The 18,188-nt window shown below is 43.2% G+C and overlaps 1 protein-coding gene across 1 annotated transcript; it reads right to left on the bottom strand.

The window, feature by feature from the left end:
- Positions 1–781: 781 nt before the first annotated feature.
- On the bottom strand, positions 782–16,656 carry C6H21orf62 (chromosome 6 C21orf62 homolog). Its single transcript, XM_044251008.1, has 2 exons — positions 16,363–16,656; positions 782–3,169 (listed from the first exon to the last, which is right to left on the bottom strand). Exon 2 carries the CDS (start codon positions 3,102–3,104, stop codon positions 2,445–2,447), a length of 660 nt encoding a protein of 219 aa, XP_044106943.1. The 5' UTR covers positions 3,105–3,169; positions 16,363–16,656; the 3' UTR covers positions 782–2,444.
- Positions 16,657–18,188: the final 1,532 nt, after the last annotated feature.

The following is an 18,188-nucleotide window of genomic DNA, read 5'->3' as shown; positions in this document are numbered from 1 at the left end:
TGAAACAGTGATCAAAAACCTCCCAAAAAACAAGAGCCCAGGACCTGACGGATTCCCTGGGGAATTCTACCAAGCTTTGAAAGAAGAAATAACACCTATTCTCCTGAAGCTGTTTCAAAAAATTGAAGCAGAAGGAAAACTTCCAGACTCTTTCTATGAAACCAGCATTACCCTGATCCCCAAACCAGGCAAAGACCCTACCAAAAAGGAGAATTTCAGACCAATATCACTGATGAATATGGATGCTAAGATTCTCAACAAGATCCTAGCCAACAGGATCCAACAGCACATTAAAAAGATTATCCACCATGATCAGGTGGGATTCATCCCTGGGCTACAAGGATGGTTCAACATTCACAAATCAATCAATGTGATACAACAAATTAATATGAGAAGAGAGAAGAACCACGTGGTCCTCTCAATTGATGCAGAAAAAGCATTTGACAAAATCCAGCATCCGTTCCTGATTAAAACGCTTCAAAGTATAGGGATAGAGGGAACATTCCTGAACTTCATCAAATCTATCTATGAAAGACCTACAGCAAATATCATCCTCAATGGGAAAAAGCTGGCAGCCTTCCCGTTGAGATCAGGAACATGACAAGGATGCCCACTCTCACCACTCTTGTTCAACATAGTATTAGAAGTCCTAGCAAGATAATGCATCTTAAGGTACTCATAATTTCTAAATCATTTAATTTTGTACTTTATTAATAAAAATACATTAAAATTCAGTTTTTTGTATTTTCAGTAACTAATGATAGTAAATATATTTATTTTTTGTCCTTTCGCTTATATTCTTCTTGCTTTCCTTTTTCCAAATCCTTTTTTTCTCCTTGTCTTTTTCTCTCACTTTAAACTTACCTCTCAAATACAATATCAGTAATGAGGTCATTGCATTATTCTATTAAAAGTCATACTTTGGTCTTAATTTTGGCCTGATTTAAACACTGGCATTATGGACTCATGCTAATTAGCCTGAATGGCCAAATCCCCCACCAATTAAGCAAATGTCGATATTTCAGGTTATTTCAGTTACCCTATGTTAAGGGTAAGAGAAAAATGTGTTGATTGTGATCTGAAATCATCAACCCCAAGACAACCTGTTATTTTGTAATAAAATTCTTTCTTACCCTTATGACATTATAAATGCAATTATGTTTCTAGTTCCTTGCACTCTAAGTTTGGACATTTGTATCATAATTGCCATGGATTCTTTACATTGTATCTCAGTGGTAAATTGAGTCTGTGAAGAAAAATTTTCTTGGTACACTAAGATCAGTTTCATTTTTATTTATTTTTTTAATATGTTGCCTTGGTTCCTTTTGTTGTAATACCTCAGACCACTTTGTGTCAATCATGTCATATAATGTGTCTTAACTTTACAGTTAAACATCCGAATGGACTGAGCCCTAAAAGTTCTTTGGTTAATTTTCTTTTAGTCATATGAGCATCTTTTCCCATAAGAATAACATTATAAATGATTATTAGATTCCCAGGCTAGCCCCTGGTGGTGTTAAATGCAGTTCTAATGGTATTAATCCAAATTCTTATTTCTGGAGCAGGAGGAGGAAGGGGAGGGAGAGGAGGAGGAAAATAGGAGAAGAAAGGTGAAGTGGTATGGTGGGGACAAAGAAGTAGTCAAAGAAAAGAATGAAAGAAAAGGGATGTAAGAGAGAAACTCCCTGCGTTTAGGCCTTGCTCTAAGCAAAATTTTGAGATATATGTCATTGATTTTTGTGTCCTCTGGTTTTCATTTCTGTATCACATTCCTCTAAGCTTAACACTCTCATTTGGTCCTAAGGTCCCACCGCAACCTGACCTGTTCCACTCTTAGAACTCCCCTTTCTCAGCACATACATGCTTGGCAAGTATCGGTCTAAGAGGTATTTGGAAAATATGTTGGAAAATAAGAGTCTAGGAGAACCTAATCATTGTGTGGAACTCACAGTCCCCAAACCTGTGAAATCTATCCTTCTCTTCCTAGGGGAATTCCAGTCACTGTATCAAAATGAAGGAGAATAATAGGAAGGCAGTGTTTGGAAGGAAGATGTCTTCCTTGGTGGTCATCCCCGGTGCTCAGTTCCACTAAGCAGTCCTTGGTGTGTATTGCTTTCTCCATATCTGATCTGACATTTCCCCACAGACCCCCCAGGAGCACAGACCCAGCTGCTCTCAAGACCTTCTGGACACAGATCATTTTGTTTGGTTGGTTGGTTTGGAGTTTTTTGAGTTTTGTTCCTTTTTTGTTTTTTGAAATCACTCCCATGGTTGAGCAAAGCGTAGAGCAGAGAGGGCTGGTGTATGTGTGGCTCTGTGGTGAATGGGGGCTGGGCAGACAGGTGAAGTTATAGGTAAGGAAGCCCATGGGCTTGTTCCCAGCTTTCTTGTTCAAATTATCCATAGCTTGCCAAAGTTCCTGAAGGTTGGCCTCTGTTACAACGTTAGTAAATGAATGTGACGACATAGCTTTCATTGCTTAAAATTGGGAAGGTTTCAAAGTAAGAAAAGTAAGGAAAATTGTTGGCAATGCTGGCAACGTTTTCAATACTGTATGCTTTTAATGATGATTTCCTGTTGAAAAGCGCCAGATCTAAGAAGGAGATGTACATACATGTTTGCCAGCCTCTGGGGAACCACACGGGCTGCTCTCTGGGTTCCCTTTCCCCACCGTTGAGCATGAGCAAGCTCTGCTCTGGTGATAGGCACTTGGCTTGGGTGTTGACACGAAGCCTCTTCAGACCACAGATAGCGAGGTAGTCGGTGGGCAGAGTGTTGGTGCCGCACAGAGAAAGCTTCAGGTCCCGGACCAGCGTGAAGTTCAACAGGAGGCCCAGGGCCGATGCATCTGTGAACCAGATGGTCAGATGGTCACTGTAGCTGGCTTGCCGGAGGGCTAAAGGCAGGACGGTTCTACAGCTGCACATCAAGTTGGCCAGACTGTAGTCACAGTCCCGGACATCGGTAGGGCAGCTGCAGTTCCGGATGGTGTTTTCCTTGGTGAAAATCAGCGTGCTGTTCTTCTGCCCTCCCGTGAAGCAGTGGAGAACAAAGATGCCCAGCGTGCCAGCCAGAAGGACCCTGTGCCCAGGAGGTGGTGCCATTCTGATCTCAGCGTGTGCCACCAAGCGTGTGTTTCCCCTTCGTGAGCCAGTTCACTGGAACTCACCTGAAAGGAAAATATGCAGCTTGTTTTTCACAGGCTCTCTTTAAAAATGTACAGTTTATGGGCGCCTGGCCAGCTCAGTCAGTACAGCCTGGGACACTTGATCTCGGGCTCCTGAGTTTGAGCCCCACGTTGGGTGCTGAGATGACTTAAGGGATATGCAATTGATAGAAAAGGAACCCCCGAGATAACCCATGGTAACCTCCTCTCTCTCATAGTTCTATCAAAGGCAGGCAATGCATGGAGCCCAAGTGCAGACACTATCTTTTCTCAGAGCCCCATGAGAGACAGCAGCCAATCTGTTCATCTGAGACATAAGACTCCCTGTGATGTCTGTTGACAGACTAACACACCAACAGCGAGCAAGACAGGGTGCCCGAGATGAGACCCCGGTGTACCCTGCTGTCCGTGGGCAGGGATCTGTAGTGCTTTGACTGTGCACATTCTCCAAACGTCTTTTTTGGACTGAGTACCTGGCGGTCCCTGGAACATGCACATTCCCTCCTCCCCCTCAATATCGGACTTCCTGGAATTCAGGAGACAAACACTTCCGTGTTGGATTCAGCTCCCCGAGTGCTACCTGTTAAACAACATAGCATGAATACCAGTGAAACATTTAGTTAATGATAAACTTTAATTTCTAACTAGACAAGCATGCACCCCCTCATATTAATCTGTTTATAGATCCATTGATACATTCCTGCTCTCCTACAAATGTAAGTGTTAGAGTAGATTTTAATTGTGTTCATAGACAGTGAAAACGCTAATCACACACCAATTAATCACAACGAACTTGCTTATCTGCTCCTTCCCCGGAACAAATGTTATAAACAGATTTTATCAAATAGCTTAGTATAGGGCTCCAAAATGAAGCAATATATCAGCAGCAATCAATGATCTAAATAAGGTAGGAGCGTATGCATGGTTTTAGGAGTAATGCCAATATCCGATCTGGAGGAAAATGCCCTAGTACCTGGCATATAATAGATGCATTGTCTTCTTTTACGGTGAGCTAGGAATGAGACACATGAAGTAGGGTGAAGTAGGGTGCCAGGTTTTCAGTCTTGCAAAAATAATTTCCCCTGAGTTAGCTGACAGATGACCAAAAGATGCAGGACCAAAGATACCATTCAGTTCTTCTGAACTGACCAACGAGACAATTCAGTTCATCTGCATGTACAAAGCACCATGGGCATGGCAAAATACTTGGAACGAGATCTCTGACTTGGAGAGTCCACGGCTAGTGACAGGACCCCCACAGGAAGTGCTGAGCAGGGATACACGGGTCAGTCTGAGAGGCTGAATATGTGACAGCAGGAAAGAGGCAAGGCAGACATATACCACTTAGGGTGCAAGCTGAGGCCACAAGGTGGCAAAGCAAGGCAAAGGGAAGTTCAAGAAGGCAAAGCTGAAAATGCCGGGGTCAGGTAGAAGATGGAGAGCACAAGTTCATCAGCTGGTGGCTGGAGTGCAGGGAGACTAACCCGAAGCTCAACCAATAAACCTGAACAGAAGGTAAGACATTAGTTCACAGCCATCACACTTCATTCATTCAGCAAATGTTTACTGGGCATTCACTGGGTGGCAGGCACTTCGCTAGCCCTGGGGACATAGCCCAGAAGACAAAAAGCTTCTAGAACTTGTGTTCAAAAGGACTTGATTCTGCTTCCAGGCATACCTATGAGGACCAAAGGGGCCGTAGCAGTGGGGAGGGAGAGAAAGCAAAGGCAGGAGTCAGGTAGGGTTCAGCACGGGCCATGTGCCAAGGTCAAGCAGAAGAAATAAAGATGAACAAGACGTACCCTTGCCCTCCAAGAGCTTATAAGCAGAAAAGGAGGACAAATGAGGCTGAACTGAGAAAGACCCTATTGAATATGGTTATAGGAACATAGCAGAGAGATAGGTTAAAGTCCATTTGGGGGTCTGAATAAGGTGCTTTATAGTGTTTTGTGTTTATTTTGAAGTTGGCACAGGCTTTTCTGAAAGAGTATATTCATTGGTTCATTTTGTAATAAAAGAAAGGTCTTTGAGAAATGCCTAGAGCCAGAATTCTTCCTGAACACAAGATTTAACAGTTTTAAATAGTTTTAAAATGTGGTGGTGACTACCCCACTTAGTAAGGAGCAGTAACTTATTAATTACAAGATAATTTTAGATGATCAGTTGTCCTAGATTCCACTGGAGGTTTCTAGGTCTTCATGCCCCAGTAACCCTTTCATCCCAGAACTAGGAAAGCTGTCATCAATGCCAATGGCTAGCTCTGATCCCAGCCTGGAGGGGAAAAGGGAGGCGGAAAAGTTTCTACCCATCAGCCTGGAACCTGGTGAGAAAAGTGCCAACTTCATTATTCCAGATGCTGGTACCATTCAGAGACATGCATGGAAGAAGAAAAGAGGTAGGAAGGGAAACGGATGATGATTTCCTGAAATGAGTGGGGCTAGAGATCATAAAAGGGATTTGTGAGCAACCCCCTGTCGCCTGCAGTCAAGGCCCTGGCTGGACCTCAGGGTGACCCCCTCCCTGCTTTTGGATATCAGGGAACTTGAAAGCTGAAACAAGAAGGCCTCCTGATAGGATACAGAGTGGGACAAATATCCCTGGTAATAAGCTTATGGGGTTTCCAAAAAGATGCTGTTGGACATTTTTCTCCTTCGGTTTTATCCTGGGTAAAAAGCCACTTGATTTTTTAGATTTGTTGAATGTGGATTGTGAACACCTGAGTTTCACTGTGTGTTTATTCATTTGTGGGCAGATTCCAGCCTGGAATTAGGAGAATGGGCACAGATCCATCACACTGTCCTTGCCCTTAGCTATGCCCTTGACCATCATGGGGAAAGAAACTATTTTTCCTCTGGGGGTTGCTCATCTAGTTAGAAGGAAAATCAGGATCTACTGGTGACCATCTTGTCTCCAGAAGGAGTGAGCTTGCCTGACAATGAAGCCAACACAGAGAAGAACAGGCACGAAATGGAGAGATATTCCTAAAAACCTTCTAGAGCACCGAAATCAAGCCATGCCTGACATCCTTCCTTGATTTTTGAAATATTTGAACCAGGTTTTTTGTTTTGTTTTGTTTTTCCTACTCAAACCAGTCTGAACTGGATTTCTATAACCAGCAATGAAACGAATACACTGACATTTGGTAAGCTATCTTTTTTTATTCATTAAATAAACCTTTGTTGAGTCCTCGCTGTGTGCTGGCCTCTGTGCAGGAAACCTAGAAGAAAGCCAATAAGATCTCCCTCAAGGGGTTATTCCCCAGTAAAGATACACTTGAATCGATAATCACAGTACGATATGACAATCACTATAATAACATTTTGTATAGGGTGTTATGTCTACAACTAACTTTGCCTGGAAATGAAAGGTATCATGATAAGCTTCATGGAAGAGGTAGTATCTGAGGAAGGCAGTAGTTCTCGAGTAAAAAAAGAAGAAAAAAAGTTACCTATGTAATTAGCATAGGGTGATCAGAATTTGGAAAAACCAAAAGTAGGACCGAGAGATTGATGGGCTATGGGGATAGTCGTGGGAGAGGGGAGCTGAGGGGTCCTGTAGGGTGGAAACTTCTGACTTTCCCTGACACATCATTTTCTCAGCATCCCAGCTCTTTGCATGCTCTATCATTAGGATTTGCCTCCTATGTCCCAAGATGATCCCCTTCCCCACCCCCACGATGGGCAGGAGCCTAGCAATGTGATGGGTCTATGCTGTTCTGCTGATGTTGTGCTGGAATTTGCCCATAAATGGAAAACTACATAGTAAAGCTAGGGCAAAGGTTGATTCCTCCCTCATGTTGCAGCATAATGCCATTAAGGAGCCATGGGGGTGGGGAGGGTGTGCTCTGCTCCACGTGGTCGTGCAGGGACTCAAGCTTTCCTCCCTAGCTCTATCCTCTCCCAGGCCTTTGGATCCTCTGCAGGATTTTCCATTCACATGTCATCGGCCAGAACACAGGCATGTAGCACCCCTCTCTGCAAGCAGCTTGGAAATGAAATCCAGCACTGTGCCAAAGGAGGAGAGGACAGCCTGCATATTGGTGGGCACCAGAGATTTCTGACATGCCTCGGTTGTAAGATGTCATACGTGGCTTTATGCAACCATGATCAACAGGTAGGGTCAATCCACCCAAATCTCTCTGGCAAGATACGGAAAACCATGTATGATCATTAAGTCTTTGAGCCTTTAACTCACTGAACATGTTGATAAACCAGGGCAATGATGCAGAATCAGTCCTAATATTCATTTTGTATCGCCACAGAAGAAATCTCAACGGCAATTAATACCAGCAATTAGCTGCATGAAAGCAAAGATTTCTGAATTGAGCAGATATAGACATCAGTAACTTCAAAACAAATTCCACGCAGATTCTTTCTCAATCTAGGATTACACCCAGTGTTTAGATAATGTTTATCCTTGGCTCCAAAAGGAATGTTTCAAACTGCACTAGTTCTGTTTATAAGAAGATATTCCTAGTAAGGAGATAGTGTGTCTGTCAGTGGGAGGATACCATTTGGACCATTTGCTCAAAACAGATTTGAAATGTCTTGAATAATGATGTTTTGAACTCTGTAGTCTCAACACAAAAGAGAAAAAAATATTATTGTGGAACATCATAGTGGTATTTCCCAATTCTAACAGCAATTAAAAACTAAGAGTGATTTCAGATTTTTAATTCAGAAATGGGTTAAATTGAAATTAGAAGGGATCTTTTAATTTCAAAGGTGGAAAGGCACTTAGAGAAGAGACTCCGCTGAAGAAGCTGGGGAAATAAGACCAGACACAAAGGAGATGCTCCAGCAAGAAACAGATGGTCTGAAAGAGAAATCTTCTCTTCCATTTGGCCCTTCCTCTGCAGACAGAGGAAGAAAAGGCAGAAGACAGCCAGGGTCCAGGCACCCCAAGAAATCCACTTTGAAGCCAGAACTTGGAGAGCTAGGCTAGGCTCTTTCACAAATGCAGTTCTCAAAGTGTGTTTCTGCAAAAGTCCTTGAAGATTCCAAGGGGGCGAAAATGAGAGAAATTCCAGAAAAGGAGACAATGTAGAATTTGGGGTATATCCCACAAAGAGAGAGCTACACCTTACTATTGAAGTGTATTTCATCAAAAAGGTTCCCAGTGTTGCTAACCCTGAGAGCAATAGGATGGCCTCACTTACCCCAGGGGTCTAATGGGTTGCCCCAGGAACTTGGCATGTACTCTGAGAACAAGCAAGTAGCAACTAATTATAGGGCAGGGGGCAATGTGATTGGTGGGTGCTTATTAAAGACACAGAGTAAGTGTTGGCCGGAAAGGCCAGGAAAGTCTCCCAAAAGGGGTGTTATTAGGGCCATGCAGAGAATGGGGTGGGGAGAGGGAAGGGGAAAGGCTGCAGATAGAAGGGTCACTTGAGAAAAATCCCAGAGACTAGAGTGCTTGGCACATCTGGGAGCCCATGGGGCTGGAGGGAGGGCAGGGCAGGGGTAGACAGGACCTTGCCAGCCAGGCTCAGGGTTTTAGTCTCCAAACTGTTGTTGCCGTCCTCCTCTTCCTCCTCCTCCTCCTACCTCTTCTCCCTCTCCCCTGCCTTTTTCCTTTCTTCTTTCTTTTTTTTTTCAGAATGAAGAGAGGTTTTTTTTCCTTTTATTTATTTATTTGAGAGAGAGAGGGCACGAGAGCGGGGTGAGGGGCAGCTGGAGAAGCAGTCTCCCCGCCAAGCAAGGAGCCTGATGCGGGGCTTGATCCCAGGACTGAAAGTGGATGCGTAACTGACTGAGTCACCCAGGCCACCTCTCTCCAAACCCTTCTGATCCTCGCCTCATCAATAAAAACTTTAAAAGCCCCTCCCCAATAGCTACAACCTTTCATTTATTAAAAAAACATTATAAATATCATATTTATATATCATCTACATTGTAAGATATACACAGTAGATTTTTTTAAAATTTGAGGTGAAAAATAATGAAAGTTGGAGGACCTTCAGCTCTATCCTGCTAGCCTGGTTTGCACACTTCCTTGGATGCTAATACTCCCTTAGGAGGCCCCTGAAGGAGGCAAAAAGGAGGCTCTGAAAGTTTGTAAGCAGGGCAGACCTGTTTAGTTCCAGGTATAAGGAAGGTCATTTAGGTGCCGGCAGAAATGAAATTGGAGTAGAGACACAGAGAGCACCCTGGGTTCTAAGTAAGAGAACATTTTTCTTTTGTATTTTCTTTGAAGGTTTGCCTCTCTCCATTTGCCGCCTCCTTCTCCCTCCAGGCTCTCCGGATAAATCTATTTCAGTATCCGGAATCCGGGGGTGGGTGGAGTGGACCAAGAGAGGAGGATTTGGGAGGCAGGGATGAGGACAAAGCTCCTACCCTCCTGCAGGCAGGCAGTCGGGACACCCACCTGAACTCCTCAGGAGGAACATGTGGTGTAGGAGGCAGGGGATCCAGAGTGGGAAGCACTGGAAAAGCTTTTGGTTTCCTTCTTAGCATCCTAGCCTGGCTTACCTAGGACTCCACTCCTGAAGATGCCCACTCTGTCCCTGACCGCCCAGAGAAAAGGCCGAGTTCACTGAGTCAGGAGCCCCTTGGTGGGTTCGTTAGGCTGGCAGTGAGACCAGCTGCTGGCAATACAAGTGACAGGCAAGATTATGAAGTGGCTACGGTAGCTTTCCCATCCCCAGAGTCCCCTTGCTGGGCCTTCCTCTTAATTCCTTGGTCAGGGCTCATCCAGGTGCCTGGTGTTAAAAACCCACTCTCATACAAGGCTCTAATGGCACATGGCTAAGCCTTCATTTAAATAAACACATTCTCGCTCAAGGGTATTTGCACTTTAAGCCTTATTCCTACATGTCCCTTGTTAGAGGGAAGGCGAGGATTAAATAAGAAATAGGGGAGAAGTGTGGGATGGAGACTCCTCTTGAGGACCCTAGACCCGAGAGATCTCCTGTTCTCAGGTCCAGTGCAACTCATCCATAGCTGTGCAATCACCCTTCCCAGGCAGGTCAAGGAGGAGGTGCCGGCTCCCCTGTATTATGTGGACGAGATGCTCATGAGAACCCTTTAGGTGCAGGACCTTGAGAAGCTCTTTGAGAAAAAAGATCTTGGGCATTTTTCTTTTCTTTGGCTCTGACCCACAAATGCACCGCGGGAGGCAGGTTACAGATAAAACACTATGAAAGATGATATTAAAGAAAGGAGTGATAGCTTTGATGTTGACTATTTCAAAGTTTGCAATGTTGAAAGTCACATTGATTTGGATCTCTCCTTAAAGTTTTCTTAACTGTGATAAGTGTTGTCTTTTCTTTCTTCTTCACATTCCACAACAGCACACCCCTATCCCTGGTATGAGCCACTGAATTTTCACATGCCCTCCCAAGAGTCTGCCTCTGGAGACACTGCTTTGGGCAGTCTCTCTTGGTGAAAGCCACTTTCCTGTCATTGAGTTTGACATGGTTCACTGTGAGAGGCACAAAGCTGAGTTCAATGTGATTCGGAGATGATTGGGATCTCGTTGGATTTATAGAGTAGGAGTGAAACGGTTTGCTGTCATCTGCTTTATTTCCTCATCCAGAAAATGAGGAACTCAAAGTTCATGTCTCCATGAGATGACATTTAGACAAAATTAGCCTCAAGCATGTAATTGGGATCTCAAGAGGACACAATTTAAAGTATTTTTGTGATGGTTCCTGTTCAACTCACTGTACAGGGAGTACAGTGTGGGCCACCCAGAAATGACTTTCTGAGCCATTTCTCTCAATATGACATGGGGGTGAAAATTCCTACCACACTAGGATACAATATGAGTAGAGAAGGATGCAAGTGGAAATATATATAGTCTATTAGTGCTACTCATGAGTACTGCTAACTACTAGTAGGTATACTATGATATACATAATTAGCTATGATATTTTGTAAAGTCAGAATTATAATGATAAGAGGGATATATTAGCATGCTCTGTCCAGGCATCCCAAAAGTCACCCCAAAGAAATAGAAAGTTACTGGTTCATTCAATGCACTCCTTACATCAAAAATTTGAATAAAGAATAGATTCAACATAAAGCAAAAATGCTTCTTTGCACCATTTTTCTTGTAACAAACAACTCTTTCTGTACAAACATTCCTCTGTAATTCTGGGGAATGGGAAGCCTCAACATTCTTAGTGAAATAATCTGGTAAATGGAAATAAGTGTCCATTTCCCATTTCTACTAAATCTACACATTCTAACTTAAATGTGTGTAAAATGTTTAAAGGAGCAGTAGGGTATAGACAATGATCAAAACACGTTCTTCCTGGTCTCTTCTTATCCCTGCTAGATACTGTGGGGGGTCGGGGGAGGCGGTGGGAAGGGTGAATAAGGGCCACTGGAGGTACATGACCTAATCCTTAGTACCTGTAAATGCTGTTTTGTAGAGCAAGAGGCACTTTGCAGAGCAGATGAAGTTAACGACCTTGAGATGGGGAGATCCAGGAGTATCTGGGTGAGCCCTGTGTCATCACAAGGGTCTTCTAAGAGGAAAGTAGGAGGAGACAGAAAGAAAAAAGGCCATGTGACCATAGAAGTAGGGGTCAGAGTGATTTGGCTGTAAGCAGAGGACGCCAGCCCAGCCACTTCCTGACGCTGGAAGACACAAGGAACGGATTCTCCCCTGGAGCTCCAGAAGGAATCAGCCATATTGACACATTGACTTTAGCTCAGACTCCTTTTGGACTTTGACTTCCAGAAATGGAAGAGAATGAATTTCTTTGGTTTTAAGTCACTGCGTTTGTAGACATGTGTTAAGTAGTAATAGGAAGCTAAGACAGAGGTTTAAGGAAGCGACAAAACACCCTTCAGACCAAATGCACAGGTAAGTGTTTACAGCCCTGCAGCACTTGCTAGGTATTTCTCATGTCTTACTCCTCTCACTAGCCTGGATTACTGACAAGTTTTGGGGGTAACTAGATTTTCAGCTCCATTACTTGTTTTCAGAAATACCAGGCTCAAAACTGTCCAGAGTAGTCATGCTGAATTGGACCCAGCCCAGCCCAAACAGATGCATCTGGACCTGTCTCGTGAATTCAGAGGGGGGCCTGTAGCCAGCGGTTATTTGCATGTGTGGAACTGTCAAGGAAGAAAGAAGGAAATGTGAAGATGATGTGTGAAGGCCTAGGGCAGGGATGAATGGAGGGACAGGATGGCACCTGTCTCTTCTCAGCCCAGACTAATGAATGCCTTGGGCTGAGTCCAGTGGAGCTCCAGGCAGAGGCTTCCTGGACTTTTCTCAAGAACTCTGAGAGGTGGGGCACAAATGGTCCCACTCTGGGTGACAAAGTATGACAGTGAACTGGGGACAGAGCCATTCTCTCCCCTTCTGCACTGAGTGCAGGACAGCTCCAGCACAATGAGGAAGGAGGAGCAGGCAGCACCATTTGGCCCTTCCAGGAGGACAGACTGGGGATGCCCCTGGTCACTGCTCTCCTATGCCTGTGGGTCCCCCTGGAAGCCATTGAGTGACATCTGCAAAAATCCCAAAGCCAACCTCTTTGGCTTTGCCATTGAGGACCATTTAGGTTTGTAGTTGCCTTGGAACTTTCCTGTAACTGTTGGGGACACAAAGCAAAACATGCTCACTTGGAACGGGGACCAGGAGCCCCAAGTCAGGGCCCCAGATCCCTGTCCTTCCACTTCCCTACACACATCCACCCAGGCCTTCCAGGAAGAGTGAGCAGAGTTAGGAGATATTGATCTCACACATATTTGTGAGCTTTAGAAGCCATCGCCCTAATTGCTCTCAGTTGAGGGACTCTAATAGCCCACATTGCAGACCTCCCCACAACTGAACACTGAAGCATCTAGTTTTGTAAAACTAGCCTGGAACAGCTTTACTCCAGTTACTGGGCCTGTATTACATGAGTGTGAGGTTGCCAAGGAAAATGAGTCAGAGTAATCTCTTTGCTAAGAGATGAAAGGAAAAAAAAAAAAAAGTCTTGTAAACCTTTACTGTTTTAATTACCTGCTTCCAGAACAATAAAAAGGGAGTAAGATCTTCCGCCTAGTGTTGTACATTATTACAGTTCCATAAAGTACGTTGAACTATATCCCCACAATTTAAGACTTAAGCTTTTTCCTTTCATTTGTATTCACCTATTCCAACGATTCGATTTTAGAAGAGTTAAGAATTAAATTTTCCTTTAGTGGTTTTAGTTACAAATATTGGGACCAAAAGCAATTTAAACCTTGCTGCTTTCTTTAAAAAAAAAAAAAAAAGATTTATTTATTTTAGGAGAGAGAGAGAGAATCCTAAGCCGACTGTGCTGAGTGTGGAGCTGGATGCAGGACTTGATCCCATGACCCTGAGATCATGACCGGAGCAGAAAACCAGAGTCAGCCACTCAACTGACTGAGCCACCCAGGCGCCCCAAACCTTGCTGCTTTCTTGAAGACGTGTGTCTTTAAATGCCTCCTGGGAATGATGACTAAAGGTAATGTGTAATTCTGGAACAGAAATAGGACATTATAAGGAAATCTGAATAAAATGTGGACATTAGTTAATAATAATAATGTACTGATATCTGTTCATTAACGGTGACAAGTGTATGTCGCATACATACGTGAGACATAATAACAGGGGAGACGGAATGTGGGTCCAGTGGGAGTCTCTGTGCCATCTTCACAATTTTTCTAACACTAAAATAACCCTAAAATAAGTGGGGTTTTTTGTTTTTGTACATCCATTCTTTTGTTGACTGCATGTTAACCTATGGACTTCAATATAGTCTGTGTGCTGAATGGTGAACCTGCTCCTACACTCTTCCCTGAGCTTCGTGCTTGTGCATCCAGCATCTTACTTGATAGCTCAACTTGACAGAATATCCGAAGCCCCTCAAACCTAATTGGCCATATACACAACTCTTGATTCCCACGAGAGTTCGGGCTGCTGGGTAGAGAAGACCTGTTATTGTATCAACATTTGATTGCATCGACACAGCTCCTCAGCCCTGTGTTCCCAGGACTAAACCAGCTAAATATAGAAACACCGGTAACAGATAATGTACTTCCAAATAAGAGGTGTGGGAGGTACGTGGTGTTGAAAGTTGACTGAAATTAGGAACTATGCATATGCTTTATGGATTAATAATAACAGTTATGAGTGCTTCTTTGTACCAGGTACTCTCCAAAATACTTTTATATGTTTTATATCATTTAATCCTTGCAGTCACAGTAAAGGTAGATATTTTGAGCCCATTTTTAATATCAGAAGATGGAGAAATACAGAGGCTAAATAGCTTTCCCAAGGTCACAGAGCCTGAAAGACAGGGCTAAGATTTGAACTCAGGCAGCCAAGTATGTTCTAGGGACAGACTCATGTTCCTACTCTAATACCTCACATTCTATCACTAGATTCTGTGCCCTTTAACATAAAGGGTGTATAGCAACCTCATGTTAGAGGCATAGGAAACAAAATGAATGAAATGAGTTCCAGTAGACATAAACATTTTGGGAACATTTTTTAAAATGAACATTTAGGGGCGCCTGAGTGGCTCAGTCGGCTAAGGATCTGCCTTTGACTCAGGTCATGATCCTAGGACCATGGGATCAGCCCCACGCAGGGCTTCCTTCCGTGGGGAATCTGCTTCTGCCTGTCCCACTGCTGCTCCCCCTGCTTGTGCGCTCAAGTGCTTTCTCTCTGTCAGATAAATAAGTAAAATCTTAATTAAAAAAAAAAAAGAATATTTAGAAATTAGATTTGAAAATAAGGACATCAGTTGAATGCTGCTTCTGCAAGTAGGACGCAGATTAACTCAGAGAGTGAGCCAATGGGAAGGCTTAACTAAAATATGTAGCTACTGCCTTCCCTCTTTGACACATGGCGTTATGAGAAATTGTTCCCCAATGACTGCGAACTTCTCAAGACTTTCCTTTGAATGACTTGGTCTATGCTCAGCTGATCAGAACACTGGGGTTCAGACCCTCCGGCATGGCACATACACCCATGTCTGTGCTCTCGATCATATACCCATGAGCCATGTGGCTTATCTGTTCTCCCCACTAACACAGAGACGTGATCTACTGGACACTGAATTTAAAAAGTTAATTGTGTACTAGCTTCAAGCAATACAAACACTGCTATGGAAGAGAAAATGGGAAATCCAAGTCAGCTGTGAAAAAGCACTCTTTTCCATAAATACTTTATGGAACCCATTATTTTCAGAAAATACCCAGTTTCTGTAAAAAAATTTTTTAATGAAAATATCTTTTTTTCAAACATATTGCATTATTTGGGCCAAAAATAAAAGTTAAAAACTTCCCAAAGATCCCTGTTTTCATTAAAAAATTTTCAAACACACGAGGCTGGATATATTTGGTAGTTTTTAAAGACAGGTTTTTACAGAGTATTATGTACAACTCTCCTGAAACATTTCCTCTACTCAGTTCATGCCAACACACTTACTGCTAAAAAAAAAAAACTGTTAAAAAACATGCTTATTAAACAATAACATTTATGCAGAACTGTGTAAGGACCCCTAGTTTTGACTAAAAAATCCCCTTGCTCTTGCCTTTGACTATAGTACTTATCGTATTTTTTCACTTTTAAATAAAGGGACATATTTTTTACCAAGTTAACCAATCCATGAGTAATGGTCATCTAAGCATTCTTCTTATCTTTCCATGTTTTCCATTGAGCAGTGTGTAAAAAAGCAATAAATGTAATGCTGTTAGATAAAAGCAGAGCAAAGGAACAGTATCAGCTGATGTTTTGAAAGTTCCCAGTTTTCTGTGGGGTCACGATAAGGCAAAGAGGTCATCTCTTGTGTGTAATTATGACTTTGCATTGAAGATGGACTGGGAAATAGAGCCAAATATTTTAAATAGAAACAAGCCCAGGTTCCACGGAGATATCTTTTATATAATATTAGCCTACGTGAGTTTATCTGCTTAGAGACTAAATGAGAAGACCATTTCACTCTTTGCTGAAGACACTGAAAACATTTCCTTTTAAAGGCAGAATCTCAGTAAAGAACAATTCATGTGCCTAGAAGCCTAAACAAAATCGTTTCATGGTGAAAGTCACCCAATAAGTGTACATTTTGTTCAGGAAATGTAATTTCTGTGAGAAGAAGGGGCGCCCACCGTGGCTGTTCACGTGGTTGCAGAACTTGCCTGCCAGCCAGCAGAAATTCTGAAGCTACGAAAAACTGTCTGCCTGGCTAGGCATGCTTTTCAAAAAAGAACAGACAAAGTACTTACATCTCAGAGTTCTACCGTGAGGCTCTCTTTTGCACTTTGCAGACCCCTGCCTGATTCTTCCCTCTGGCTTGACAGCTGTTTTAATCTGGAAGGCAGGATGGAATGTGTGGTCTTGCACTTGCTGTTCTTTTCCGTTTTCAGAGGGCCAGTGGCCCTGGTTGTTCTCATGGCAACCAGGAGGAAGCTGCCGGCCCACCAGCTTCATTAACCACACAGCAGGACAGAACCTGCCTCGGTGAGTGCTGGCCGCTCTGGGGGTTGGACAATGGAAAGTTTCCAGAAGAAACTAGGCAGGTTGCTGCTGTATGCTGACCCTGAAGGGCTGACAATAGTGGGAGAAGTTCTACTTAGCAGGAAATGGAATGGGCTAAGTTTAGAGCAGAGATTCCTAGATGCTTTTGTTTTCATAGTTTGTTTCATTCTTTTGGGCTTGAGGGATTGTTATGTATGTAGATGCTTGAACTAGGGGAAAAAACCCTCTTGTGGTTGTATCAAAGAGCAGATGAACACATTTCAACTCCAAAGATGTTGTCCTGTTCTCTCTCTCTTTTTTCAAGCACTTTTAAAAATGTTTAGAGCCACAAAGCAAATAAACATGTAAGAAATATTCTGTGTACCTTAACTGAGAAGGGTCAGTAAATACTGGAGAAATCAGGTGGTGGTTGATAGAGGAAGGTCTCACTAATTAAAAACACTAGGGAAAATCAGTTGATTTGTGTTACCCTGATATAGATTATCCACTATTTTAACAAAGAGAGTCCCTCTTGAATGAATTAGGGAAAATCATTCTGTTTATTTATTATTTACCTAGGGAACCCTTACCACATGCGTGTGCTATGCCAAGAGCTGTAAGGGACAAAAGGAATTAATGACATAGTTCTTATCTTCAAGCTATAATATGGAAGGGGTATTTATCTCAGTTGATGGTGAGAAATGTTTGAAGGGAAGTACGAAGAAAACACACGGGAGTTGCAGGAAGGGTAGAGCTACATGTTGGCGGGAAGATTGGACACGTCTTTGTAGAGGGGTAGCATCCGATCTGGAGTGTGAGATGTAAGGGGAAAGGGCAATAATGTCTCATGGAGTGAGTCTTTGGCCAATAGAGAATGTGAGCTGATGGATGAAGCCTTCCTCCTTTCTCACCCCATTCAGTCCGGACACCCAGGTCATCTGAAGTCTTAGTCCACAGGACGAAGCAACTCAAGCAATTAGGAATGTTGCTAGAGCAAAGGTTTGGAGATGGCAGAGTACTAAGCCTATTCAGCTCTTTGAAAGCCAGTGAACCACAGCCAGGAGCAAGGGAATTGAGATTAGAGAGAATCCACTATTCCCAGTGGTTAGTTTTGGCAAAGCAAACATAAATGCTACCATATGAGAATAGTGGAACATGGGCTTTGGCTCAAATCTTGATTCTACTACCTTTTTGAACATTACTATTCAAAATTCGTGAGCCTCGATTTCCTAATCTATAAACAGGATAGCAATACTTCATTGAAAGGTTGAGGTAGGGATTCAATGAGATGACATGTGTGGGCAGAGCCCCTGAGAATAGAGGAAGGGAAAGCTGACCAAGCATTCGCCAGCTGTCCCAAATTTCCAGAGGAACAGTGGCTAGTACAGGAATTTGACACACTGACCTTCTATTCCAGGGCCTGCTTCCACTAAAATACCCAACGTACAGAGTCTACAACTACCATGGCAGCTGCGGCTCCAGACAGGATTTAAGTTTGACTGATCACATCTCCTTGATCTGGAACTAAGTCACATGGAGAGAGGACCACAGTGTTTAGTTTAGGAGTTGACTTTGGTGGGGAGTGAGAAGAAAG

This window comes from Neovison vison, chromosome 6 (assembly GCF_020171115.1).
Source record: "Neovison vison isolate M4711 chromosome 6, ASM_NN_V1, whole genome shotgun sequence".
Classification (NCBI taxonomy): Eukaryota; Metazoa; Chordata; class Mammalia; order Carnivora; family Mustelidae; genus Neogale; species Neogale vison.
Note: the sequence above shows the minus strand (reverse complement) of the source record. Positions and strands in the feature narration are given on the sequence as shown.

What these genes read in the sequence shown, in the direction of transcription:
- C6H21orf62 (XM_044251008.1), bottom strand. Translation starts at nt 3,104, where the DNA reads ATGGCACCACCTCCTGGGCACAGGGTCCTTCTGGCTGGCACGCTGGGC.